Below are 26,325 nucleotides of genomic sequence, written 5' to 3' on the forward strand. Positions count from 1 at the left end.
ACAAAATCACTCATCTCATGACAGGGAAGTAGAAGTGGAAAAAATGGCCAGAGTTCCACAATCTCCTCTGAGGGTGCATCTCAAAGATCTGAAGATGTCACACTAGCCCTCGCTTTCTGGAGGTCCACCTTCCCTCCCAGTAGTGCCATGGTGGAGACCAAGTCTTTAACACATGGTTCTTTGTGGATACCAGGTCCAAACTGTCGTAGTGAGTTGAGTCCAAGGGATAGAGAGACTGTTCTTGTCCCATCTGCAAAGGGTGGCCACCAGCTTTGGCCACCAGAGGGAGGACAGAGTGGCAGGCCCACCAGTGTTTCATTATAAAGATGTTTCACCACAAACTGGAAGTCTGGGTTTTAATATGAAAATACAGAATGTTTAATTCTTGGGCTATGTATTTATTTTTGTAGAGCTGGCAATCAAATGCAGGCCTTCAATTTTCTTTGGCAAACTACCACAGAGCGGCATCCCCAGCCACAAATATAGTTTGAATGTATTGAGCTTGACTAAAACACATTTTGAGCTACCTGTTTGACCCTGTTGGAGTCCAAGGATCAAGTGCCTTGGTGCCATCAAGTGCCCAGATAGGTCCCTAGAAACTGCCAGGAAGGAGCAGACCTGCCTCCTCTGAAGCCAGGCTGGCGTTGTCACCTGTGGGGGACTAGAGTGATTCAGATGCTGTCCTTGTTCTTAGAGCTTCGAACCCAGGGAAGAGATGAGGCATTCATCTCACGTGTCCCTTGGGCATGATGCCCACCCGTCCCCTGCTCTGACCCCTGAGAGCGGGATGTGGACTTGTGTTTTGCATTGTTTAGCTAGCTGTGTGTGGGAGGGGCAATTGAATGATCTACATATAGACATTCAGCTGATTGTGGCAGTCACCTTAGGGATGTGTCCCTGGAATTCTACCCATTCCACTTTCCTTCTGCCTCTGTTTTCACTTTTTGCCCTGGAGTAAAGCCTGTGCAAGAGATCTAAAACGTAACAAAGAAAATGGATCAGGGAAGTATGGTTGACTGTGGCAGAGTTAAGCTGGTGACCCCCGGTCAGGGGTGTCCTCTCTTCAAACAAGGCTGCTGGGGCAAACAGAGCTCCAGGGTCCCAGGGAAATATTCTTTTAGGCAAAGAGCAAGTTTTGGTTTTTTTAAAAGAAGTATGAAAAGAAGTTCCATGGGAGAACTGGAATAACTTAGCCTTAATGCTGTGCTATCTTATCTGCCAGTCCAGTTTACCTGGGCATGCTGTATTTGCCAGGTGGTTTGGGAGCAAGATGGATTCTAGAAATCTGGAAGATGAGCAAAACTAGGAGCAGTGACAGCAGAGCCTGGTCATCCTGCCTCCCACCGTGCTGAGGGCACTTGCGTCACCCATGCCCAGCCCCTCGCAGTCACCCTGGCATCGTGCTTGCCAACCTGCTTCCGGCTCCTTAATTGGATGAAGTGTGCAGCTGGCTGCCTGCAGAGGACAGTGGAGCTGTCAGTCAGAGAGGGAAATTACCCTTGGATTCAGGGAGTTGAGCTGGCTGCTGATTATTGATTGCCTTGAAATGACAAGAGTCGAATTACAACTCGGCAGGGGCAGAGCGGCCAGGGATTGTACTATGTTATGGTGCGTGCATTTTAAATGTACCGTTGCTCACTCTTGACAGAGGTCTGCATCTTTGTCACTGTGACCCCAATCAAGACTTGGAATATTTCCATCCTCCACAAATCCTCTCCAGGCCTTCCTGCCCCCTCCCCAACCCCTGCTCCCAAATGCAGATGGACAATGCTGTGTTCTCTGTCCCTCCCAGCAGGTACTCAGTTTCTTTGTTTTTTAGGGCTGGGGATTGAATCCAAGGCCTTCACATGCTCAGTAAATGTTCACTCTGAGTCACGTCCCTAGCCTCTTGGGTTTCTGAAAGGTTGAAGCCATATTCTAGGAAATGGGATGTGAGCAGCTCAGGGATTGCTGACCCTGCCTTCCTCATTCTGCAGATGGGAAATGACCCCAAGAGATAAACTGGTTCCCCTGAGGGTAGAGGGAGCATGATCCCCATACCCGGACTGCACTGTGATATGGGTTTGCTAGGAGGCAGGGTCCCACACCTCAGATACAGGGATGCGGTAGCTTCAGTGTCCTGAAAGTGTTACCTCATCAGCTGGGAGGGAAACACTAGTGGACTCTGAAGGCAAGACATGATCACAAGTTGGTAGAACATGGTGTGTGAGTGTTGGCTCATTTGAAAAGCAAGTGAGCTGATTGGGCCTCAGTGGCTAGCAAGAGCTCTGGGCAGGAGGCCAACAGGTTGGTCTGCCATGCCTCTGTCTGGCTGCAGGGCCCTAGAAGTCACTCCAAGAGCCTCAGTCTCCCCACTTGTGAGTGGAGCTAGTTTGAGACCATGTGAACTAAAGCATAAGCATTGTGAAATTGTAAATGCTGGATTGATGGTTGTTATTTTTATTAGTAATACATTGTCATAGAGAAGTTGTCCTCAAAGTTCTTAAATAGTCACTGACTCTTGCTCCCTTCCTGAGCCCCCTCTGCAGACTTCTACCTGGACACAATCATCACTGCTACTCCAGTCCAGGTTCCAGCTTGATAGCTGCTGTCTCCTTAGGGCTGGCACATCAGACCACTGATGGGCAGAGGCACTTTGGGGAGTGCTCTCTGCAGCTTGGGAGGGTGGCCTTGTCTCCCAGTACTCTCCAGATGAAACCCCACAGGCTACTCTGTCACCACTTCTGATTCAGAGCCAACCTGCCTGGCTGCCTGTGCTGCAGAGGGAGGTACCCTGGCAGGGATTCACTCCCAAATTCATTGAGTTGTAGTGCATTCAGCCCCTTGAGGGCAGGCCTGGCTGTTTATGCATTTTCAGTGCCTCAGCGGTGCTTGGAAATGATGCCAGCACCCATCAGTAGGCACCAGGGCAAGCTTTGTTGATTTGGGTTGAATCTTAAAAGACACAACAGTGTTGCATGTAAAATGAAAAAGCTTTTGTACCTCAAAGTATATTATTATTAAGAAAGCAAAGAGAAAATGCATAGATTATAATTGTAAATCATGCATCTGATAAAAGTTTAATACCTAGAATACAAGTCAACAATAAGATAATAAATCTGGTTTTTAAAATAGGTATAGGACATTTTGCCAAAGATACTTCTCCAAAGAAAGTATATAAATGGCTGTGAGTGTTTTTAAAGATCCTTAACCTCATAAAGTAACAGAGAAAAGCAAATGAAAGCCACGAGTGCCACTTCTTACCTGCTAGGATGGCTATGATTTTACAAAGTGGAAAATAACAAATATTTGAGAGGCTGTGGAGAAACCAGACTCCTTGTCCCTCACTGGTGGGAATGTAAAATGGCACAGCTACTGTGGAAAATCTTTGGCAGTTTCTCAGTAAATTAAAGATAGACTTAGCATAGGACCTAGCAGTTCCATTCCTAGGTATATACTCAAGAGAAATGAAACACACGTGCGCACAAAGCTTGGACATGAATGTTCACAGCAGCATCACTAATGATAGCCAAAAAGTATACACCCAAATGTTCATTAGCAGCTGATTGGGACAAAACACGGCATCTTTATATAATGGAATAATAATCAGGCCCCCCCCAAAGGAATAGGAAGTTCGTATATGGTGTAACATGGATAAATCTTGAAAACATTATGCAAAGTGAAGGAAACCAGATGCAGAAGGCCATGTATTGTATGATTCTGTTTATGAAACATTCCAGAATAACAAATCCCTAGGGACAGCCTGTTGGTGGTTGCCAGGGGCTGGGAATGACTGCTGATGGGGATGGTGTTCTCTTTGGGGTGACAGAAGTATTCTGGAACGAGGTCATGGTAATGATTACACAAGTAAAAATCATTCTGAGTTTCATATAAACTTTTTTTAAAAGTATGGAGGGACCCTGAATGTGTGAAATCTCTGGCCCTTGGCCTGGCGATGCCTGCTGCAGGCGGGGCCTTGTGGACCTCAGCATCCTATACCTCTCCCAGCCCCTCCAGCTCTTCTCCCTTCTGAGTAAGCATGAGCTTCTCACTTGGTCCACAGTCTGCAGAGGCCATCTGCCCAGATAGGTAAAAGGACTATTTACTTTCCAGGAGAACGGTGCCAATAGCTAGTTGAGGGGAAGGGCCAGGAAGGAGTTCCTCCCTTGTCCCCTTTTCTATAAAACCTGACTCACTCTGCCCTTCATGCCACTTCACCCCTCCCAGAGTGGTTAGGAACTCTGAGGACAGACCTAGAGTGGGCTCTGGGACTCATTCAGTGGCAGAGATGAAGTCAGTGGCCTTGGGCAAACACTTCTGTAGAACCCGGAACTGGTGATCACGCCCTGGTTGTTTAACTGCTGGGAAACAGGGCTGGGTACCAGGGAGGAGCGCTGGGAATTGGGACAAATCCCTCTGGCCCTGATGGCCCCAGGACTACACTATCAGTGTCCCCAGGACTCTTGTCTCAGCACTTGCAGAGGCCTTCCTGACCCTTCCTAACTGATGCTCCTCAAATATAAGGGAGCCACATCCTAATAAACCCATTGTAACCACTAACATCATAGTGCAACCTTGCCTGCCTTAAACATGCTCCAAACATTCATATTTGCCCACAGTTGGCCAGAATCATCCAGCAAAGTGTATTTTATCAGGAAGAATTGAATAGCCCATGTAAGGTATTGAATACTAATATTCACAAAAAGCCGACCAGCTCAGTTATTTGTGTTCTCAGGCTGGCCCAGAGCTGTCGTTTGCCACCTAGTATCCAAAGAGAGACATGTACCACATAACTCTGGCCCAGGAAAGGCCAACTTCAAAATTTAAAGTACAGATTCTACTGAAACCATGTTTCTTTTGTACTATCATAAAGTTGAGAATTTTTAAATTGAAGCACACCCTAAGTTGGGGGCCATCTCCATATGCACATACATGTAGATATGAATTCATTTTCAGAGCTTACAAAGGTGACCCGCTCATGTCATCAGAACCCCAGACTGCGTTTGCCGTCTTGCACCCTTCTTGGCCTCCTTCTCCTTCCTTTAACTTGTGCATCCATCTATGCACTGGGCCAGGTGCCCAGTGGGAGCCCCAGGCAGTGTGCAGCCTGGCCAGAACCTGCTGGCAGGGAACCAGAGGCCAGGGAGCTCCTAAAGGGGCCTGAGAGCCACCTGCCACTGCTAGCTGCTGCATATGGAAGTCCCAAACATGAATGGTTGGTAAAAACAAAACACTTCTGTGTCTAAAAGGTACACATTTGGAGGTTTGTTCCTCAGGGAAGGGCTTGGATGGATTCTGGTGGGGGTGACGGGCTTCCCTTCTTTAGTTTTAGCCCTGCGATGGATTCTGTGGGTGTCCCCAATGGTGGCAGGTGCAAGTCTGAACCTGGGCGGTGCTTGTGAAGGTGGCCATGTCCCAGGCCTTCCTTTGGTGACCCTCACTTCCCACTTCTTGTCTGTTGGGGCCCTTTTGGAATTGTGTGAAGGGACCCTTGTGACTTCTGGAATGACTTCTTCATGTGTTGGTCTGGAGCAGAGGTGATGAATCCATGGTGCGTATGCAGAGCCCTCTTTGCGATGATGTCACAAGTTGTATGAGTTGTTTTTTCTAAATTAAAAGCTCAATATTCAGGCTTAATTACAGTGATGGGTTTTGGGTTGCAGTTTGGGCACTTGGCCTCTAAAAGATTTGCCATCGCTGGTTTAGAACTAGCCTCTTCCATGAGCTCGTGGTTATTTGGTTGGCATTTGCTTCCCACAAGCCCTGGTCCATCCAAACTGGATGAGATATGGAAGTTCCTAAGAACCCATGGAGGTAGGGGCTGGGAATATAGCTCGGTGGCATAAGCATCTGCCTGGCAAGTGCAAGGTCCTGAGTTCGATCCCCAGCACCAATTCCTGGGAGTGGAAATAGCTGCTGGAGGCAACGCAGAAGGTGTCCCGTGTGATTTGAAAGCTCGATCCTGGGAACAACAGAGGGTTGCTCCCCTCATCCTGCCCCAACTCTTTGCACACTTAACATCTTGATGTCTTCTCTCTGCTGGGTGCAGGTTGCAAGATGGGAGTATAGAACCCGCAGACTGAGCAGTGTCTTCAGATCCCCATACCTGGCCTGCTACTCTCTGGGTGCCGTCATCCTGCTGCTGAATGTCCTCCGTTCACACTGGTAAGCCCCCAGGCTGGCCTGCTCATGCAGGCTGCTGTCCCTGTGAGAACGCACAGCACTGGCAATGAAGGGCTGTACTGGGTCCATTAGAAAGTAGGGAGCACACTGTGCCTGAATGCACAGGGAACTCTGTTCTCAAACTCTTCTACCGTGGCAAGCCACCTGACCGATCTGTCAGCTTGGGAGTCCTCGTGACCTCAGGAAGGGAACAATGAATGTGGCAGTTCTATCAGGTAAGGAGTTGGTCAAGGAGGAGCAAAGGGGATGATGTCCCTATATTTACATACCCAGAGCCATCTCTAAGGAGTGCCAGGACAGGGGCACATGCCTTGGATGGGAGCTCCCCATAGCCTGGGCCAGACTGTCCAGGCTTGAACCAGTGTCTAAAAATTGCTTCGTCCTTCTGTGGTCTTGGGACATGTTATTTCCCTGCCATCCATGAAGAAGGCCAAAGCAAGTGAGTGGATCTAGCTGATAAAGGTCGGGCCTTGGCCAGGCGGGCCCTCCGTCCCTGCTGTGCAGGGAAGATGGTAGGGTGTCAGACACTGGGGGCGGGGTGGGGATTCACTGTGGTTCTGGCTCTCTCTGGGCCTGAGGCCCATGTCATTGCTCCAGTCTCTCCCCAGTCTCCATTCTGTGAAAGCTACAGACAGCGCATGGGCTGAATGTGGCCCAGAGGAAGAAGTGGCCAGGGGTGGTGCTGCATGCCCATAATCCCAGTATTCTGGGAGGCTGAGTCGGGAGGACGTCAAGTTCAAGCCCAGCTTGGACAACTTAGCAAGACCCTGTTTCAAAATAAAAAATAAAAAGGGCTGGGTTGTGCAGTTTAGTGGAAAGGCTCTGGGTTCAATTTCCAGTGCTGCAAAACAATGATAAAAACATGAGAAAGTGGCTTGGGGAGTCCTGCCTAGATAGTTTGGAACACTCTGGTGGCCCTGTGCACACTCCCAAGGGACTGGACACTGGGGCTGTTTTGCAGGTATACCGTTGGGGAAGCTGCTGGGATTATTGGGTCCTAGCGATGAGGTCTGCATGGGTGGTCTAACCTTCCCCACTCTCCTCAGCCTACTGGGTTCTCCAGGTCCAAGATGCACACAAGAAGTGACCTGCTTGATGCTCAGTGCCCAGTGCCTGGTGGGTAGGAAGCTGGTGGGAGTTGGGGGGTAAGGGTGACGGGTAAGACCCTCCCACTCAGGTTCAATGAGCACTTGGCTCGGGCTTCCTTCCCCACAAGCAGGTCACCCTCTCTGTTATCAGAGTCTGAACTTGCCCTTCTGTGACCACAGCATGTGCTGGGAGAGGAGAAGGGTCAGCCTCACTGCTGGACTTTGGCTTGTGGTCTGTGCCTCTTTGCCCCTCAGCCTGAGGCTGCCTGCCATCTCCAGGCTAGGTGGGCATCTCAAGGGTCTTGGTTCTCAGAGGCAGTGATCTCTTGGCACTCAGCCTGAGCTGGAACATCCCAGAAGCCTCCCTCATCCCAGGACAGGCAAGGACATGGCTCTCAGTTCGCACTTAAGGCCTCCTGGCCATCATAGCCTGCAAACTGACCAGCTACTTGACTGCCTAGTCTAGTGAGCATTCTGACATTTGTCCCATTGAACAGATAAAGAAAATAAGGTATGGTAGGAAGCACTGGTCTGCTCAGGATATCACAGCACTGCGAGGAGAGATCTGACCCTTTTAGGCTGGATGGTCGGGACAGTCCTAGTGGCACCAGGCTAGGCTCATGTGAATAGCAGTCTAAAGGAGAGGGACATGGGCCTCTTCCTAACCCTGCCACCTGGGACACCACCTGTGGACTGTCCCTCCTTATAGAGGATGGGACATTAGGCTGCTTCAGATGAGAACACAGGTCCTCTAGACCCCAAGCAAACCCTACTCATCTGCTGAGAGAGGCTGTGGCTGTGGCTGCTGGCAGGTTGGGCGTCCCTACAGAAGCAGTGATGCTGAGAGATGCACAGAGCTGGAAAGCATGTGAGGCCCATTTCTGGGCTGGGCATGCATCAGGAGGAATGGGCAGAGTCCTATAGCCTCATGGCCCTGAGCCAGACCAGGTGACTATGTAGAAACACTGGCCAAGGCCACAGATTGCAGTCATCACTGTGCTGGGCATGGGCAGACATGCTGGGCTGTCCCTGGGGCCCCATAATCCTAGCAGCTTCCTCAAGGGAACACCTGAGCCCAGTTCATCAATAGAGTCCAAGGCTGGCATGGGGCAAGCCCCGTGGTCCCTGACCTGAGCCCTCTTATTGGCTCTGTGTGTTCTGTCCCTGGAACTTCTCTGTGGCTCAGCTCAACTCTGACTCCCTATCCAGCCTTGTCTTGGGAAGGGAACTTGCTCCGGCTGGAAGCCGAGAAATCATGCTAGGTAGTTTCCAACATCTTCGTGTTCAGTCTGCCGGCACAGGCTGGATCTGCCCTGGGACCCCCTCCCCAGATACCTGTGCCCTACTTTAGCTTTCCTTCCCCTGCCTCTCTGGACTACACTGCTCTCTCATTCGCCCCTGGCCTTCTAGTCCAGGCCTCCACAGTCACAAGAGTGATTGCCATTTGAAGCTGGTTTTTACGTGCCATGTGGCCCCACCCAGCGAGTCAGGCTCCCCTCACTCACCGTGCTGCTACAGTTCTTGGTCACCTCTACCCTGCTGTCACCACAGGGCTCCTGCCCACTCACCTTTGGTCTGTCTTTTCCTCTCTTGTTACCTGCAGAGAGTAGCCTCAACTACGTGCTGTAGAATCTTCGGCCTAAGCCTATCTGCCTATCTGCAGCCACTGTAGGCTCCTGCCCAGCCCCACAGATCCTGGGCATCTTTTCTTACCTACTGAAGGACACTTCTGTTGAGGGACCTTAAGGATCTGAGTTTGTTTTGCTGGTGGGGATGTGACCAGAGCCACACCTAGAGCTGATAATTAAGTTTTTGAGACTAAACGCAGAGTGAATAAACCTGCACTCTGAGTTCAGAAGCTCAGTTCCATCATAGATGACCTTCAACCTCTTGGAGCTCCAACCCTCTCTAAACCCCTAGTTGTGGCTGGGGATGTAGCTCAGTGGCTCAGCACCTGGAAAGCATAAGGCCTGAGTTTGATTCTTAGCAAAAAAAAAAAAAAAAAAAACCCAAAACAACAACAACAAAACCCCGAAAACAAAAACACCACCTTCAGCTGTACAAGTAGACTTGCCTGGCTGCTTGGGCCCTACTTCTCTCTCCCAGGGCCTTTCTTTGACTGTGCTCATAGTGCTGGCCTTCAGCTGGGTCCAGCTGCCTGATGTGGTGGTACACACCTATAATCCCAGCACTTGAGAGGCTGGGGCAAGAGGATCACTGCAAGTTAGAGGCCAACTTTGGCTACATAGTGAGTTCAAGACCAACCTGAACTACATGGCAAGACCTTGTCTCCAAAAATAAAAATATGGGTCCCCCTTATATTCCCATGACACAAGAGCCACAGGAAGAGCCTGGCTGGAACCTACAGACAGGCAAGGCCCAGCCTCAGATAGGCTGTGTTTATCTGGTCTCCATGGCCGCTGTGACCTGAGCCACCCAGCAGAAGACTCTTGTTCCCAGAAGGATCTAAGAGCCCATGACAGTAAGCACCTGGCATGCACATGGTGGTGCTCAGCATGGTCCTTGCTTCCCAGCCTGATTTTGCCCAACGTGATGCATACTTAGCACCAGCAGCCCTTTGGGAATGCTCCCTGGACCAGCTGGGGAGTTGTAGATCCTGTGTCCCTAGAAGAGTAGGCTGTAGGTTAGAAGTACAGAGTACAGCAGCACAGAGCAGCCTGCAGGGCCTCCTGCCTGCGGTGGGGACAGAGTGAGTAGTCCTCTGATGTTCCCAGTGGCACTCTTGGCCACACAGCAGTCTGGTGTTTACACTAGTGCCTGCATGCACTGGTGTGTGTCTGTTCTATGACAGTAGATATTGGTCTCTCTTGGGTGTCCTCACTGCCATGTAGAGCTCCACTGTGTAGTGCTCCAAGGCAAGACACATTTCATTTTCTCTTCCCTAGCCCTGCACAGGCCACTTGAGTTGTTCCCGGCCCACTGCGTGTTCAGTGCCGCTGTCGGCAAGCACTCTCTGGAAGTCCCCAGTGGGACACGCATGTGACCTTGTTCATTCCTGCAAACTGGCAAGAGTCTGTTTCTTTAGTTTCACATACAGCCTTAGTAAATTTTAGATGACCATGGGCTGGGCAGGGTAGAAATAGCTGTGGGTGGAGAGGTCTGAGCTAGGGGTGGGGACTAAATTGGGTAAGTCAAGTGAGATCTGGCCATAGCTGGATATGATGGGAGCTATGGAAGGGTTTGGAGCAGGGAAGTGAATTAATGACCCTACCCTAGTTTTTGATTTGGGAAGGGCTTCCTTGCCTCCCTGAGCCAACCTCACTGGCCCACACTGTCCAGGGGAGAGTTCTCCATTCTAGAAGGAGGTCTTGTTGGGGTGCCGGGGCAAGGAGGTAACATCCTGAGAACTAAGGGATGGGAAGCAGATGCCTGCCCTGGCAAGGGAGTAGCTGGGTGGCCGGCTCTGAGGCTAACCCAGGCAGATATCCTTTGGACCTGCACTGGCTGCTGAAGAGGTTTGGTTGTTTGACTTACAGATAAATGAACCAGCCTCCCCTGGGAGCCATGGCTCCCTGAAAACTCAGCTGTGCAGAGATGTCCTAGCTTTCTCCCCCCCCCCCCAGTCCAGGAAGCCAGCCTCAGTACCTGGGCAGTTGAAGCCCTGGGAACTGCGCTTTGATAGGAGAAATTTGTCCTTTATTTTCCTCCCCACTTACTCGGGCCCTTCTGGAGTAGGCAGGCAGAGGCCAGCACCCCAGGGCTAAGGAAACTCTGCAAGCTACTAAGATTATCATCTCAGGCCACAGGAAGTAACAGATGATTCAGAGTCCTGGATTTCTAAGGTCTTGGCTGCAAATGGGGGTTTAAAGGCTGGCAACTATGGTCTACTTTTGGCCCAAAAACCAAGAATGCTTTTACCTGGGTACATTCTTAAAGTCATAAAAATACACATATATGGATTTTATCAGTGACATTAAATACTTTTATGATGTGTGATGACCATTGCTATTGCTCATCTCCAGAACATTTTTTTATTTTGCTACTCAATACTCCTTGAACACCTAGTTACTCAGGCTCTTGCCCCCGGCCCTGGGCAACTCCATTCTGCTGTTTGTGTGTGAATTTGACTACTCTGTGGTCCTCATATTAGTAGAACCAGGCATTAGTTATCATTTAAGCATTAACGTATTTCACTTAGCATGAGGTCCTTGGGGCTTATCCATGTTGGAGCATGTGTCAGGATTTCTTCCTTTTAAGGCTGAGTAATATTCCGCTGCTTGGATAAACCACACTGTGTACTCATTCACTTGCAAGTCGACCCTTGGGGGGTTTTCCATCTTTTAGCTATTGTGATAATGCTGCTATGGATGTGGGGACACCAGCATCTGTTTGTGACCCTAATTTCAGTTTTTAGAGGTTCTCTTAAGTTACTTTCTCATTGCTGAGAAAAAAATAGTCAACACAAGTTAAAGCAAGAAAGGTTCATGTTAGCACAGAGTGTAGAGGTTTTAGTCCACAGCCAGCCAGCTCCAAGACACGGTGGCATGGCAGAGGAGAAACAATTTGTGGCATGGCAGGCAGGAAACAGTGAGCCTTTCTTCTTTCCCTTTTTATTCCATCCAAGCTATAAGCTGATTGGTCAGCTCCACCCACACCAGGATGAGTCTTCCCTCTTCAGTAAATCCATCATCCACACCCAGAATTATGCTAAACCCATCAGTGGACTAATCTAATAGCGGATACCCATGATCCAGTCACTTTCCAAAAGCCCCGCCTATGAGTGTATGAGATTTAGGGGGTGAGGGGTGTCTAGATATAAGCCGTAACAGAAGTGTATTCCTAGAAGTGGAATTGCTGAGTCATATGGTAGGTAAATCTATGTTTAGTTTTTTCAAGGAACTGTTGGACTGTTTCCCATAGCAACTGCGTCATTTTATGTTAACATTCTATCCACAATTCACCAGCATTTAATGTCTCCCTACCCATGCCAACCCTGTTATTGTCTACCTTTTGTAATAGTGGTCATCCTAATGGGTAGGGAGGTGGCATTTCTGTGGTTTTATGCACACTTCCCCGATGGTTCAGGTGCTCTGAATGTCCCTGTTAGGGCTAAAGAGGTCTCTCCAATTTGGTCAGAGTAGCCTGGGGAAGGGCAGGTCCATCTCTGCCCTTCACATGCTGGTTCATATACTCAATAGGTCACTTCACCTTGCTGAGTTTTTGGTTTCCTGTCTGTGATGGGACTGTGTGTCACATGCTTTGGGACCTCAGGGGTGCATTGAGCTGGGAGAGCCTTCCTGAGGACATGGCATTGGAGCCCAGCACAGGCTGAGCTGTTAGGCCCTGAGGAAGGCTCCTCAGAGGTTCTGGGAAGAATGCATGATAGAGTAGCCAGGTCACCGTGGAGAGGGATCATGGTATACTAAACAAGGCAGGGTGGCCCATGTCTGTAGTGCCAGCTACTGGGATAGCTTGAGCCCAGGAATTTTGGGCCATAGGGCAACATAGGAAGACCACATTTCTTAAAGAAAGAGGAAGGAAGAAAGGAAGGAAGGAAGGAAGGAAGGGAGGAAGGAAGGAAGGAAGGAAGGAAGGAAGGAAGGAAGGAAGAGAAAGAAATGCAGAAAAAAGAGGAAAAAAAGCCTACCATAGTGCAGTGGCCTCTCCACGTGCAGTCCTTAGGGAGCCTGCAAGAGTGGTGGAGGGAGCCTCTGTGCCTGGACCTGGCGTCCTCTCCAGTGTGGATGTTTGCTGATGGCTGGTGGTGGTGGTGGGGGGGGTGGTTGTGGACTGCTTGCCTTGTCCTTGCTTCCTGGCTGGGGTCACCTTCCTCTAGGACCTAAGCCAACACTGTATGTGCCTTGGGGAGCAAGAGGACAGGGCCTCCCAGGCTGTTAGGGGATCCTGATAGGGTTGATGTCAGCATGACCAGCATGGAGCTGTCTGCCTACCCTTGGTCCATGGGCTCAGAAAGGCATCTAGCTTTTGCAGACCATGGTCTTCCGTCCCAGATCTCTCCATCTCAGTGTTGGCCAGGGCTGTGGTATGCACAGCCAGCAGGTCTGTGACTTTCTTCTCTTCAGACCTTTGAAATCAAAAGCAGCAGTGTGCAGGGCCCAGAATCCCTCATCTTCCCTGCCATGCCCCACGCCTCTCCTGCATTACTGACAGGCATCTCTTCATTGCCCACACTGGCAGGTGAGTTCACAAGGGCACAGGCATGACAGCGGGGGGACTGGCGAGAGAATCACCTGGGACCAAGCAGCTGCCCAGAGCCTCCAACCCCAGCATCCAGCGCCCTCCCCTTCAGTGCATACCCACAGGCATGTGTGCTGTGTGTGTCAAAGTACACATAATAAAGTCACCATTTTTAGGTACACCAGTCTGTAACACTTAGTCATTCCCAACATTATACAACACCTGTTGTCTAGTTCGAGAACTTTCTCTTTACCCTGAAGGATAGCCTCGGCCCATGAAGCAAGCATGACCACCCCCACCTGGTTCCTGGCAAATGCTTACCTGCCTTCCATCCCCATGAGTTTGCCTATTTTGGACATTTCGGGTAACTTGTTTTTCCCTTGCTGCTGGGGATCCAGACCTCACACATGCTAGGCAAGCACTGAGCCCTTGATACGGACAATTTAGGTGTGTTTGTTCTCCTCCCATGTCTGGGAAGGCACAGCTTCAGGGGGCAGGAGCTGTGTGCTCAGCGGGCAGAGAGTACACACACACACTTCAATCAAGTCTAGATCCTGGCCAGGGTGTCCATAAGAGGCCTGCCTGGCTACTGTCAGACCAGGGCCTGGCAGTCCTGGCAGGTCCCAAGGGTCCACTGCATCAGCTGGTCTGCCCCGGCTGGTAGTGTGGGAAGACTGGGGAGGATGAGCCAGTGGTTATCTGAAGATGGACAGCACAAAGTCCAGACCTGAGGGGCAATTACTGCAGGCCTGTTTGCTCTGGCTCGGGAAGTTCTGGCTCTGACGGGGAAGTTCTGATGAGGCCCTTTCCCCACCAGCTCCCTGCTCCCCAGCCAGTCTCTGCTGGATCTGGATGGCCTAGAGCTGCTTCTCTCTAATGAGCCTACAGGGCTATTCTGAGAAAGGCCTTGGGGGGAAGGCATGTGGTTAGCCTGTCTGGAGCTGGCCTTGAAGGGTAGCCCTGGCCCTCTGCTATTTTCTACCTGGACAGCTGATAGCCATGGGAGGAGGCTTGCGAGGTGGAGCATCTTCTGTAGCCAGGCTGGTAGGAAGAGCAGCCTCTCACACCACTGGAGGCCCAGAGCCCTGGAGAGGTGATCCAGCCTGAGATTCCCAGACCGACATGTCACCTGTGCCTTACCGGGAGGCTGGAGCCCTCTCTGTTCAAAGCCCTGAGGAAACGGAAGCCTCCACCACCCAGCTCCTCCCTTACCTACCCCAACCTCTCTGTTTCCTTATTTGTAACATGAAGCACAATTTCCTGGTTGTTGGTGGGTTTTGGAGACACTCTGAAAAGGTGGTATAACTTTTTTGTTGTTCTTTTAGTGCTTGTTTATTTTAATTGTGTTTAGGAGAATAAGCCCCTCAAATGCCTACTTCCACAAATGGCTAGAGCTGGCCTTGAAGTTGAGGTGTGAGGAGCCAATTCACCTAAGCAAGGAATGAGGTAGAGACAGGAAATAGGTGGCAGCTTGTGCTACGTGGGGCGCAGATGGCACCATGGAGCCACATTTGAAGTCAGAAGTACGTGCTGTGGGCACTGGTTGGCCATGTGTCCCAGGCTCGTGACACCTCTTACCCTCTTTCTCCCCACCAGGTTTCTGGGATCTCATTGGAGCAGGGGACAGGCAGCTTCAGGTCACACTGGTGACTGAAAGCTTGATCCAAGTTATAAAAATAGAACCTGAGGCACCCAAATGAGTCTCCATCTACCGCCACTCAGTGCAGAATATTTCCAAAGGAAATTGTTCCTCTTACCTCATTGTGCTATGTAGTGCATGGCCGTGGAGCTTTTTGTTCTTCCACTAATTCCCTGAGTGGAATGGACTGTGCTTTCCTGCCTCACTGCATGAGCTGGAACGCTTGTTGCCTAATTGGGCACTGATTCCCGTAAGCCAGCTACTTGTGTCACAAAGTGTTTGTGGCTGGCAGCTCAGGTTAGACCACCAGGGAGAAGCCCCTGTGGACTCTTTGCAGACTCTTGGAACAAATGACCCTCTGTGCACTTTGTGAGGAGACCAACCTCTCCCTGCTGTTCAGAGAAAGCTCTAGCCCTTCTCTGCCAGACAACCCGGGCTAGAACCACAGACCTGGAACTGTCAGTGGGCCCTGAGAGGACTGGCCAATGAGGTCCTACCCACTACCTGGCCCCAAACCTTCCCGTCCTCATTAGGAATGTGCTTCTAAGTAGATCATCTCCTTTCCAAGCTGAGCCAGGAAATGTGCTGAGAGCTTCCGGTCCAGCCATGTCCTCTGTTGGCTGGTGTACACTTCAGATGAATTTTCTGGCAGAGAAAACTGCAGATGGTCCAGTGCAGAGCCTGAAACTGAGGCCTAGCAGCCCTGAGCCAGGACGAGGTCAGTCGTAACCAAGTCTCCCTCCAGAGTGACCCTCTGGCCTCCTGGTTCCTGGGCTGGCCTCAGTGCTCATCCATCATCTACATATCCTGACTGACCTTCTGTCCTGTGCTCCCCACCATGTCCACGCAGAGTCCATTCCAGGTTCCACCATTCTGTCCTCTGCCCCTACCTTAAGGCTGTCAGCCTCAGCTGTCCCATCCTCTTTCTGGAATGGTCTTCCTGTCCCCTTCTCTCAGATCGCTGAGGCCTCCTCTCCTCACTGCAGCCCCCATGCTTCCTCCCTGAGATTCACCCAGTGTGTGCCTTGACTGTCTCCTTTCCTCCCACTGTCAGCAAGCCCCAGAGCTGTGGACTGCTCAGTGTGCGTGCAGTTACCCAGCAGCAGCCTTGTGCAAGGTAGGGAGCATCATATCGCAGAGAGGAAGACTGAGGCTGGGAGCTTGGTTCTGGTGGCAGCCCCATTCTACTCTTCCTCCAGGAGCCTGAAGCTCTTTTGCAGTCACTGGTGACCCTGGAGAACTCATAGCCAATGGCCTAGGCCTCAAGGTGGGTCACTGTCCTGGCTCGTAAGAGTACCCCTCCCCACTCAGCGTACCCCTGCATTCTGTTCCCTGGCATGAGCTCTGCCTTGCCTGGGCTCATTCCTCTCAGCACCCCACACCCCACCCCCAACACTCTGCTTCCTGCACACCGGGAAGTGGGAGAGGTGTCTGGACTGGGAGTACCAAGCTTGATGTCTTCATTGGCTGGGGCTGCCTAGAAGGCCACCTCCTACAACCCAGGGTGCCTATGATGCCTGCCTGGCTCTATGGCAGCATGACCCTGAATCAAAGCCAGCAGCTCCATCCGGAGTGTAGGGTGACCCTGAGCCAGGCAGCAGGGGATGAGGAGGGTGGAGGTGGGTGGAAAGCCAGGGGTGTGGGCCGTGTGACCAGCAGCTGAGTTTGCCCTGACATATATACATCACTGGTGACAGGTCAGCTGCAGGTCTCTGCCACAGTGCTTGTTTACAGGCCTTCTCCTCTCCCCCTGGCCCATTGCTGGCTTGTGCCATGTGCCAAGGGGATAGACAGAGAAGGAGGAACAGCCTGGTTCCACGAACTGAAAATCTAGTTGGAAGGGAGAGTTCTGGGAGGCAGTGTTTAGCAAGCACCACATGAGGATAATGTTACCACAACCTGTTCCCGACTGTTGTCAGGTAGTTCCTTTAGAAACGGCTCACTAATCAAAAGCATTGCGGATCGTTCTTGCCTCAAGGAATTGGATGAGATGAACCAAAAATGGTGCCAAAGTTTGTTCAAAAAGTGAGAGGTAAAAAATAAATATAAAGAAAGAAAGTGAGCGGTAAATCAGTATGGGAGAAATCAACTCTGCAGAGTAAACTTAGGTGGAACAAGACAAATAGAAAATAAAAACAAAAATGAAAGTACACACTGCATCTCTGCTGCATAGGCTATCCGTGGGGAGTCACAAAAGCAGCTTCCCCATGGCATCCGATCTTTTATTGCTGTGCACATCTCGTGGGAGCCTGCAAGAAGCTCCACATGCAAGATCCTGAGAATTGTTTGGCACTGTTTGGGGATCTTGTTTGTAACTGACAGGTCCCGCTCACTTTCTCAGTCTGCCTTATCACCTTCTTTCCTATATCAAGGCCAGTGAGGGGATGAAGGTGATGGAGTCATGCTACTGAAAGAACCTGACAAACGAATATACTCTGATGGATAGACAAATGTGTAGATGGATAGATTGTGAGTGGTGGCTAGATTGATGGTGTATGTGTGAATGCCTTGAAAGGTGGGTGTGTGGACTGGTGGGTAGGTGGATGGATAGGTAGATAGGCTGGCGGGTGGGTGCATGAATAGATGGGTGAATAAATAAGGTGGGTGGATAAGTGGATGGGGAGGTGGGTAGATGGGTGAATGGATGGATGCATGCATGGGTATGAATGGATGGGTGGGTGGGGGGTAGATGAATAGATATGTGGGTGAGCAGATGGATGGATAAATGCATGGGCGAGTGGCTGGCTGGGTGGTAGATGAGTAGATGCGTTGATGGTAAGTGTGGGTGAGTGGGTGGAGGGACAGGTAGGTGGGTGAGTGGACAGGGATGGAGGTAGACCAATGAGGGTGTGAAGAGGGGTGGGAATGGATGTATGGATGAGTAAATGGATGGACAGATGAGTTGAGTGGCTGAGTGGGCTGGTAAGTACCTGGTGTAGAGCAGGAGTTATTGCTCTTTGTGAGCAGCAGGCCTCCACGTCTCCCGCAAGTACCCTGATGGTGCAAAGAAGTGTGTATTTGGTACATACATTGCTTGTCCCCACACAGTGCTTTTCCTTGGGTGTGTCCACCGCCTTTCTCTCAGCCGTGCTCACTCTCATCCACCTGCATTCTGCTTGCTCCAGGCCTTCTAGCAGGAGTCACGGAGAAGTCACACCCCCACTCGCTGATGGGCCCTGTAATCAGCCCTGCTAGTCAGCCTATTACCTCAGAGCAAGGCTTTGGGACTTGCACAAAAGAAGAACTTGGTGGGAATGGGTCAGCTGCTCAGGTGTGACCAGGCCTATTTAGGGGCCACGGGGACCAGGCAACAGTGCAGGCTGCCTCTCTCCCAGCTCTGAATCTGCTGGGATATGGAATACCCAAGTTCGTGTATGGCATACCACAGGTGCCAAGACGTGCTGTGCAACCTGCTCTGCATATGCGCATTCTCTGAGCCTCAATGTCCTCCGGAGTACAAGTTGTTCACTAGACAGGATCAGAATTTGCACACTGGCAGCCCTTGGATTGCACCCAGCCTGCTAATGTATAGTCTCAAATGGTCTACATGACTGGCCTATTCCTAACACGTAGGGTATTCCATAGACATGTCAAGGTTTCTTCTGGCTCTGGCTCTGGCTCTCTCTCTCTCCCTCCCCTTCCTTCCCTCCCTCTCTCTGGCTTTGTCTTTCTGTCTCTTGCCTTTGCCTCTGTTTGTCTTTCTGTATGTCTCTTTCTCTCTTTTGCAGTACTAGGTATTGAACCATTGAATCTAGTGTCTTCGTACTGAGCTACGTCCCAGATCTTATTTTGAGTTAGGGTCTCACTACATTGCCCAGGCTGGGCTTGAGTTTGCAGTCCCCCCGCCCTATCCTCTCAGAGTGCTGGGATTGACAGGTGAGCACCACCATGGATCTTGGCTTCTCTTAAAAACCCAAACTGTGGCGAGTCTGGGTCCCTGCTCCTGGCCCCAGTTCTGTGGCAGTAAGGAATGGACAGTGTCTTCCAGGTTGCCCAGGCTCCAGTGGGCTTTGAGTGTGTGAGCCCTGGGCCCACTGCAGTCTCAGGTGCTTGTCTCTGTGTAGTGACGTATTGTCTCCCCCTGTCCTCTGTCTGCAGCTTCACACAGGCCATGCTAAGCCAGCCCAAGATGGAGGGTCTGGAAAACCCCACTACCTACTGCCTGGGCCTTGCACTCCTGGGTGTGGGCACCATATTTGTGCTTTCCAGCTTCTTCGCACTGGGGTTCACAGGAACCTTCCTAGGTAAGAGGGTCCAGAGAGGACGGGTAGAATGGCCACCACCTACAATCTGTGATATCCCTGGGAGCAAAGGAGACCCAGCCATCTCCATACTCCACTGCAAGGCACATCAAGGGGTGGAGGGACCTTGCCCATGGTGCTGATTCTTCTGGGCTGGCAGCCCAGTGCTGGCCCGGTCAGATGCTGCTGCCTCCCGTGTGACAGCAGCAGCTTCCAGGCCTTGGAAGTTTAGAAGAAAAAGCTACTGAGGGGGACACCAGCCATGGGATTGGAGGGCGAGGGGTGCTTGGGAACAGGGACCAAAGGAAAATGGCAGCCCCATACCCAAAGAGATCCTGTCCCAGTGTACAGACTGCCAAGGCATTAGCACAGCTGCCAAGCCACCTGGCAGGAGCTGGAAAGCCTGGTCCTCTCCTCCCTGCCGTCAGTCAGATACAGAGACTTGGCAAGTCTCCAGGCTGCACTCTTTTCCAAGGCCCACCAGAGCTCCACAGAGACTGGCCAGTTTGCCCAATGTCCCCGTGCGCACAGGGCTTAGGCTCACAGCAGGAGACTCTGTTCTCTGGGCTTGTGTGCTCAGGACTAATAATACCCTGAAGGAGCAAGTGACCTTTGAGTTTGCATCCTGGATCCTTTGTGGTGGGGCCTGCCTAGACCATGGCACCTGCAGCACTGGGGTGTTAGTGTGGGTCATGGCTTCTCGCTCAGGGAGCAGCTGCGGGAAGTCATCCTGCAAGAGGGGCCTGGGAAGAGCAGGGTAAAATCAGGGAGCTGGCAGGCACATCCAGAGGAGGGAGGTCTGCACGTGAGGTGGCAGTGACCCTGGCTGCACAGGGGTATGGCAGGACAGGGTTGGATGTCAGGCGGAAGCCCTGCTGAGGCTTCTTTCCCAGAAAGGTGGGAGTTGTGGAAGGAAGGGGACACGGCAATGAACAGCAGGCACCAGTAGGGCTGGTTGCACCATTTGGTCCTCCTTGCAGAGCTGTGGGACAAGGAGTGACAGGAGGAGACTCCTCTGGGACCTGTGGACAAGGAAAGGCTGGGCCTCCTGGGGAAGGGGACACCGTACTGTCCTCTGGAAGAGCAGAGGGACCAGCCCTGGAGGGCAGGGCTGGGGGTGTGGACACAGAGGGCTGGTGCAGTGTGGATGGTGTGGGGAGAACAACCCTTAGTACCATGGTCGGCCAGGGCTGGATCAGGCCGGTGAGGTCCGTCACAGCCCTGGGATGTCCTTCCAGCGGCCTAGAAGCACCCAAAGAGCCAGGAGGCTCTGGATGTAGGGCAAGGCAGTCACCTCCCTGTGAGTCAGCCCGAAGCAGGCTTCTGTGCCACCTCCCTCCAGGCCCCACTACCCCATTTCCTGCTTCCTTGGAAGAAAGAGCCTCTCTGGGCAGCTCCACAGGCTCTCTGTCCCCAACAATGGGCAATGCATTGCCCATCAGGTCCCTCCCGCCGGTGGCTTCCCATTGTCAGGTTGGCTGCCCTACTTTCCGCCCAGGATGAAGCCACATTGTCCTCGGGCATGATGGGAGGCGAAGGATGTCTGGGGAGAGGAACCCGGAAGGGTACAGCCGCATCCTTTACTGAGCAGCTACACCTGGCCCACTTGCGACACTCGCTGCACAAGGGCTCTGCCTGGCCCTGTGTGTCTTTGATCCCACTGTTGCTTCTTCCTGTTTAGGGCAACTGTGAGGGAAACTTGCTCCTGGGTGGCGGGTGCCTGGGTGGCTGGCTGACTGATGGACCACTGCTGCAGCTGGGAACCAGGCAGCACCAGGGCTGACACCCCAGGGACAGGGGAGGTGGTGGTGGGTAGGCCTGGAGCCACGGCCCAGCAGCCCCCAGCAGAACTGAGCAGCTGGCCAGGGGTGAAGAAGAGGGAGGGATGGGGCATCCTGTTTCTGGAGAAGGAGCCGTGATGCGGCTCCAAAGAAGGTGATATGAGCAGAGGGAGAGGAGCTGTCCCAGGCGAGGGAAGGGCATGTGCACAGCCTTAGAGGCAGGAAAAAGGGAAAGGCCAGGATGGTCTGAGGGCAGAGCCACAAGAACAGAGCAGCTGGTGGAACTTGGCAGCTTGCAGTGGCCCTTTGATCCGGGTGCTGGCTCCCTGCAGGTTGGCAGCCTCCTACAGGTCAGGGACTCTCACACCTGCAGCCCTGCCAAAGCCGATTCCAGGGTCCTCCATCAGTCACAGGTGACCAGGGCAATGGCTGAGTGACCTCCCCTGCCCTGCCTCATCCACAGGTGATTACTTTGGGATCCTCATGGAGGCCAGAGTGACCACGTTCCCCTTCAGCATTGTGGACAACCCCATGTACTGTGGAAGCACAGCCAACTACCTGGGCTGGGCCCTCATGTGAGTACCAGGTTCTATGCCCATCCTGCTGGGTGCCATGAGGGAAGGGATAGCCCAGGGGGCCCTGAGGGGAGGGCTGGGCCAGTGGAAAGATAGTAAGGTTTTTATGGGGACCTTTATTGCCTACAAGTTTCTTATCTGTGGTAACAGAACAACCTCCAGATCAGGGCTTGGCAGGCTTTCTCTTAAAGGGCCAGAGAGTCGAGGCTTGAGTTTCCTAACAGGTTACAGCTACTGGGCTGTCCCCAGTGCAGACACTCAGGGAAGTAGATGGCAAGGTATGGGCCACGTGGCTCCATTTATGGACACTGATACCAGAACTTCATATAGTTTTCATGTGTCATGGAATATTCTTTGGATTCTTGTGGGGGTTTTGTTTTTGTCTTTTTGAGAGTCTCACTGTATAGCACAGGCTGGCCTTGAACTTACTATGTAGCCCATGCCAGCCTCAAATCCACAGGAATCCTCCTGCCTCAGCCTCCTGGGTGCTGGGTTCTTGTTTTTAACTGTTTAAAAATGTAAAAAGCATCTTGATCTGTGGGTTGGAGTTTTGTGAGCCCTGAGCTAGCACAGGGCTGGGAAAGCCCTCAGGGGTCTGCTGATCCCACACACCAGGAATGCAAAGGAGCCTGGCCCATCATAGTGACCACTGAGTGTTCCTGAGGGAAACTGAGCTGAGCACAGGAGGCCAGATGCCCTCCTCTGGCAGCAGCAGGCTGTTGGCTGCCCTGGCCAGGTATAGACATGACAAGGTGTGGGGATATACACCAGGGATCAGAGACCCTGTGACGAAGGAGGCATTGGGAACCATCTGGCTAGAATTACAGATGGTCCCAGAAACCAGAGAGGCCTTAGGACCCTGAAAGATTCGGTCTGTAATGGCGGGATGTCAAGAGAAAGCTATTGGCCTGAATTCCCAGTGCCCCTCCCCTAACTGTGGCCACTACTCTCCACAGCCCTGGGGCCACAGCTGTGGGGTCTGTGTGACAATAAAGTAAGGGGGGCTAAGGGGGCTGGCTGGGACCTGACCCGGCCCCCACCCAGTGTTCTAGCCACATAGTCCCTGACCCTGCAGCCTTAGCTGTGGACTGCCCCCACTGCTCAATCACTCTCGCCTGGGCCAGGCAGTGGATTCACGAGGGGCAGACAGTGAGCCCCCTGCCTTGTTCATTCTACAGAGCATCCACTTGGGACCCCCAGGATGAGCCCAAATTGCAACATCCCTCCTCCACTTAGGCCCTCCCGGCAGCCTCCTGGTTCCCCAATGCGCCCAGCCCTGTGTTGGTACACACGTGCACCAGTCCTTGTCCCATGAGAGTGGGGAGACTGATGTGTATGTGCATGCACACACATGCCCTCTGCCCAGAGTGCTCTCACTTTGCCCCTAATTGGTCCTTCCAACCCAGCCCTCTGGGACCCCTGGTGACTCCTTTGTGCTCCAGGTCCCCTGTGCTAGAGTCGGCAATTGGTGGCTCGTCAGCTGTGCAGGAGCAGAGTTCCCAAGTGTTACCACCAGGGCCTGTCCCCCCTAACAACCTAGTGTGGGGGGTCCCCAACCTGGTGCCCAAGAGTGAAAGTTACCTGGGCTTAGGCTCGCTGGACCAAGGCTCTTGGGAACATGTGACTCTCTGGGAGCTGTGTGTGTGTGTGTGTGTGTGTGTGTGTGTGTGTGTGTGTGTGTGTGCTGGGGGGAGCAGTCATTGGGAGGCCCAGCTATCCGCGGGATAGGACCTTTGATCTGAGGGCTCATTAGAGACGAGCCATTACCTGGCTGCCTGACACTGACCCAGCAGGGCCGCTGACAGCCTTCCACAGCCCATGTGTCTCCTGCCGACTGGGGCCCACAGATGGGGCTTCTCAGTGGCCTCTACTTCCCAGTCCTCTGCAAAGCAGGCACTCTCTGGGATTAGTTTCCTTACTTCGGAGTAGGACCATCACCCCACACTAGGTTGTTAGGGGGACAAGCTGAACCAAGGGTGACAGCAGGTGGAGGTTTTATGGAGATGAAAAGGGGAATCTCAACATGTAAACTCTTGCTTCTCGACCTATCATGTCACAGTCTCCTCCGTGACCCACAGGATCTGGGGCTTCAAGGTCACTGGCCTTGGGGGAAGGGGTCATCATGTGCTTGGCGCTAATGGCTGAAATCTGAGAAGGGCCTGGGAGGGTGCTGTTTGCTCCACAGGTATCTGGCCCTAGGATGATGGGGGCCTTGGGGGTGTGCTGGCTGGGAGCACTTCACAGGGGATTCTGTAACCCTCCCCCAGGGTCTTGGCTCAGGGCAGGAGAAGGCATTTAGGACCATACTAGTCATTGTCTTTTAGGTGCTAGAGATGTGTTTCATTTGGACTACTGGAAGGAGGTAAAGGTCAATTAGTCCAGTCTTTCTCCCATGACAGGTGTGAGGACTGAGGCTGAGGGCTGGCCCAGACCACAGAGCCAGTCTGGGACAGAGCCAGACTTGGTTCCCAGCTTCCCCAGTCACATCACATAGCTCTGGACTTTGTTTTGCTGTTTTCTGTGGATGATGTTTCCAGCAACAGGAGATGGACTGGGATCAGGAGGGCCCTTCTGTGGCATCAGAGTCTCACAGTCAGCTCAGGGGTCAGGGGGCTTTTCCATAGGGATGAGCCAAAAACAGGTGACCCACAGGCTCTGTCTGCAGGTGTGCTGCAGGTGAGGTGGCTGTCCCAGCATCAGTCGAGGGGGGCCCTCTCTGGGGTTCCTTTCTCCAGCTGGATTTCCCTTCAAGGTTGCCGTGTAACCAGGACCACAGCTGAGGGCCAGGATTTTCCTGAGCCCTTGCTGGGGACAAAGTGCCTCTTCAGTGAGGAGGGAGAGGTGACTTCATGGGCACCCGTGGCTATGGCCCCCTTCTCATAGGCCAGGAGACAGACATCAAGAGCCATGTCTGCCAGGATGAAGGGTAACCCCTAGTCTCTAGTTTCTTCCACTGTTCCAAGTTCAAAGCCTCTGAGTGCAGGCATGGTGAGGGCAGGGAGTCTAGAGCCCTTGTGACCTACTTCCCTGGAGAGGTCCACGCTGAGCCTGGAAAGAGTTTAGCTCAGGCCTTGCCCCTCACAGCAGCTGTGTTGATGATGTCTGCCCCTGACCACTGTGGCTCCCATATAGCTTTATGTTTTGAGCAAGGGAGTCCCAGTCCATGGTGGTCCAGTAGGAACAGAGAGCTTGGTGCAGAGCCTGTGGTGGGGACAGCCAAGGGAGCAGAGTCCCCTGGCCCTGGAGCTGGCCCCTACTGCCTACTGTGTCTCCCAGAGACGCCCTCCTCTCTCCTGCTTGCTGCTCTGGACACAACACCCAGCCCTACAGGAGCTGAGGAGTCAGAGGTAACTATAGAAATAGATGGGTGGGCAGTAGCTATTTCTGGAGTCCTGAGGCAGATGTGCTCAGGCTCTTTGTGCTGTCTCTAATGAGCTCTCAGTGCTCATTGGCACAGCAAGGTCACAGGCTGGTCACCAGTAGAGAGCTGTGACAGACACTCTGTCCAGCCCTGGGCCCACAGCACACACTGCCCGGGCTTCCTGTCCTCTGGGTAGGTCTTCCAGGGTGTGCCTGGAGCTCACACAGCCTAGGTGTTATGCAGACCCAGGCGTGACACTGCTGTCACCCTCGCACCCCCAGGCCCCACAGCCAGAGCTTCCCAGGGTAGTGGCTGTGAGTCTTCCCTGTGAGCAGGGACCAGGACTCAGGTGGCAGGACCTCCCTCCCGCCATCCTGAGATCCAGGCTGGGGGCTGAGATGAGGGAGGAGGGAGCAGCCCCGTCCTGGGGGACCCAGAAAGGCAGGTGGGCAGACCAGGAGACACGGACCCTGGTGCTTGCTAGAAAGCTAGACTCGGGAAGGGCGACAGCCTGGCCTGGCCTATTCCATACAGTGGCCCCATCATCTGAATGAGGGCCCACAATGCTGGCGGCAGGAAGGGCTGGATCCCATTGACTTGGGCTTCTCTCTGCAGGCACGCCAGTCCCACGGGCCTGCTGCTGACAGTGGTGGTGGCCTTCGTCTACATGGTGGCCATCCAGTATGAGGAGTGAGTAGGGGCTGTCGTGGGGGACATCTGTGTGACTGCGGAGCTGGCTATGCCTCTCCCTTGAGAGCCTTCCCCAAAAGTCAGATTGCTACTGGCAGGGCCACAGTGGATGGATCATAGGTCAGGAAGCTCAGAGTGGGCGCATCTGAGGCCCACAAGACCTGGCAGATAGGCAGGCAATCCTGGCGCCTCCTGCTCTCTGAAGGCACGAAGCAGCTTTGGGGGATTGTGGGGATTGGGGTCTCATCTACCCTGGGAGGGACAGTCTATATTCAGGGTGGAAGTCACTGCCTCAACCAGGTGCCTAACCTACCCTCCCAACCCCACAGGCCCTTCACTGCAGAGATCTACCGTCAAAAACCTGCCAAGTCCCACCGGAGAAGATGACAGAGCTGCGGTGGCTCTGCAGGGCACCTGGCTGGTCTGGCCTGGCCCAAGGACCCCACCCTGCTCTGGGGAGAGCAGCACCTGGCCACTGTTCCTTACTTGGGCCCGGCATGGGCCATTCCAGTGCCTTGGAAACTACTTCCTTGGGGGTCCTGAATACGCTGTTCTTTGGCCACTGACACCGTTGTGCCCTGATGCTCCAACTGTGCCTACTCACCAATAAAGGCATCCTGACCCCAGCA

General features: G+C 52.7%; 1 protein-coding gene across 3 annotated transcripts in view; it reads left to right on the forward strand.

The window, feature by feature from the left end:
• Pemt (phosphatidylethanolamine N-methyltransferase) overlaps positions 1-26,325 on the forward strand; it is an 84,983-nt gene extending 58,658 nt beyond the window's left edge. For all 3 annotated transcript variants that reach the window (XM_003465895.5, XM_063242527.1, XM_063242526.1), the window contains exons 3-7: positions 6,029-6,144; positions 19,147-19,292; positions 21,534-21,645; positions 25,622-25,696; positions 26,026-26,325. In XM_003465895.5, coding sequence (XP_003465943.3) covers positions 6,029-6,144; positions 19,147-19,292; positions 21,534-21,645; positions 25,622-25,696; positions 26,026-26,083 — 507 coding nt within the window. In that variant the 3' untranslated portion in view covers positions 26,084-26,325. The remainder of the gene's footprint in view (positions 1-6,028; positions 6,145-19,146; positions 19,293-21,533; positions 21,646-25,621; positions 25,697-26,025) is intronic.

The sequence above is a fragment of the Cavia porcellus genome, unplaced genomic scaffold, assembly GCF_034190915.1.
Source record: "Cavia porcellus strain 051 isolate PalLab524CR breed Dunkin Hartley unplaced genomic scaffold, mCavPor4.1 scaffold_32, whole genome shotgun sequence".
NCBI classification, from domain to species: Eukaryota; Metazoa; Chordata; class Mammalia; order Rodentia; family Caviidae; genus Cavia; species Cavia porcellus.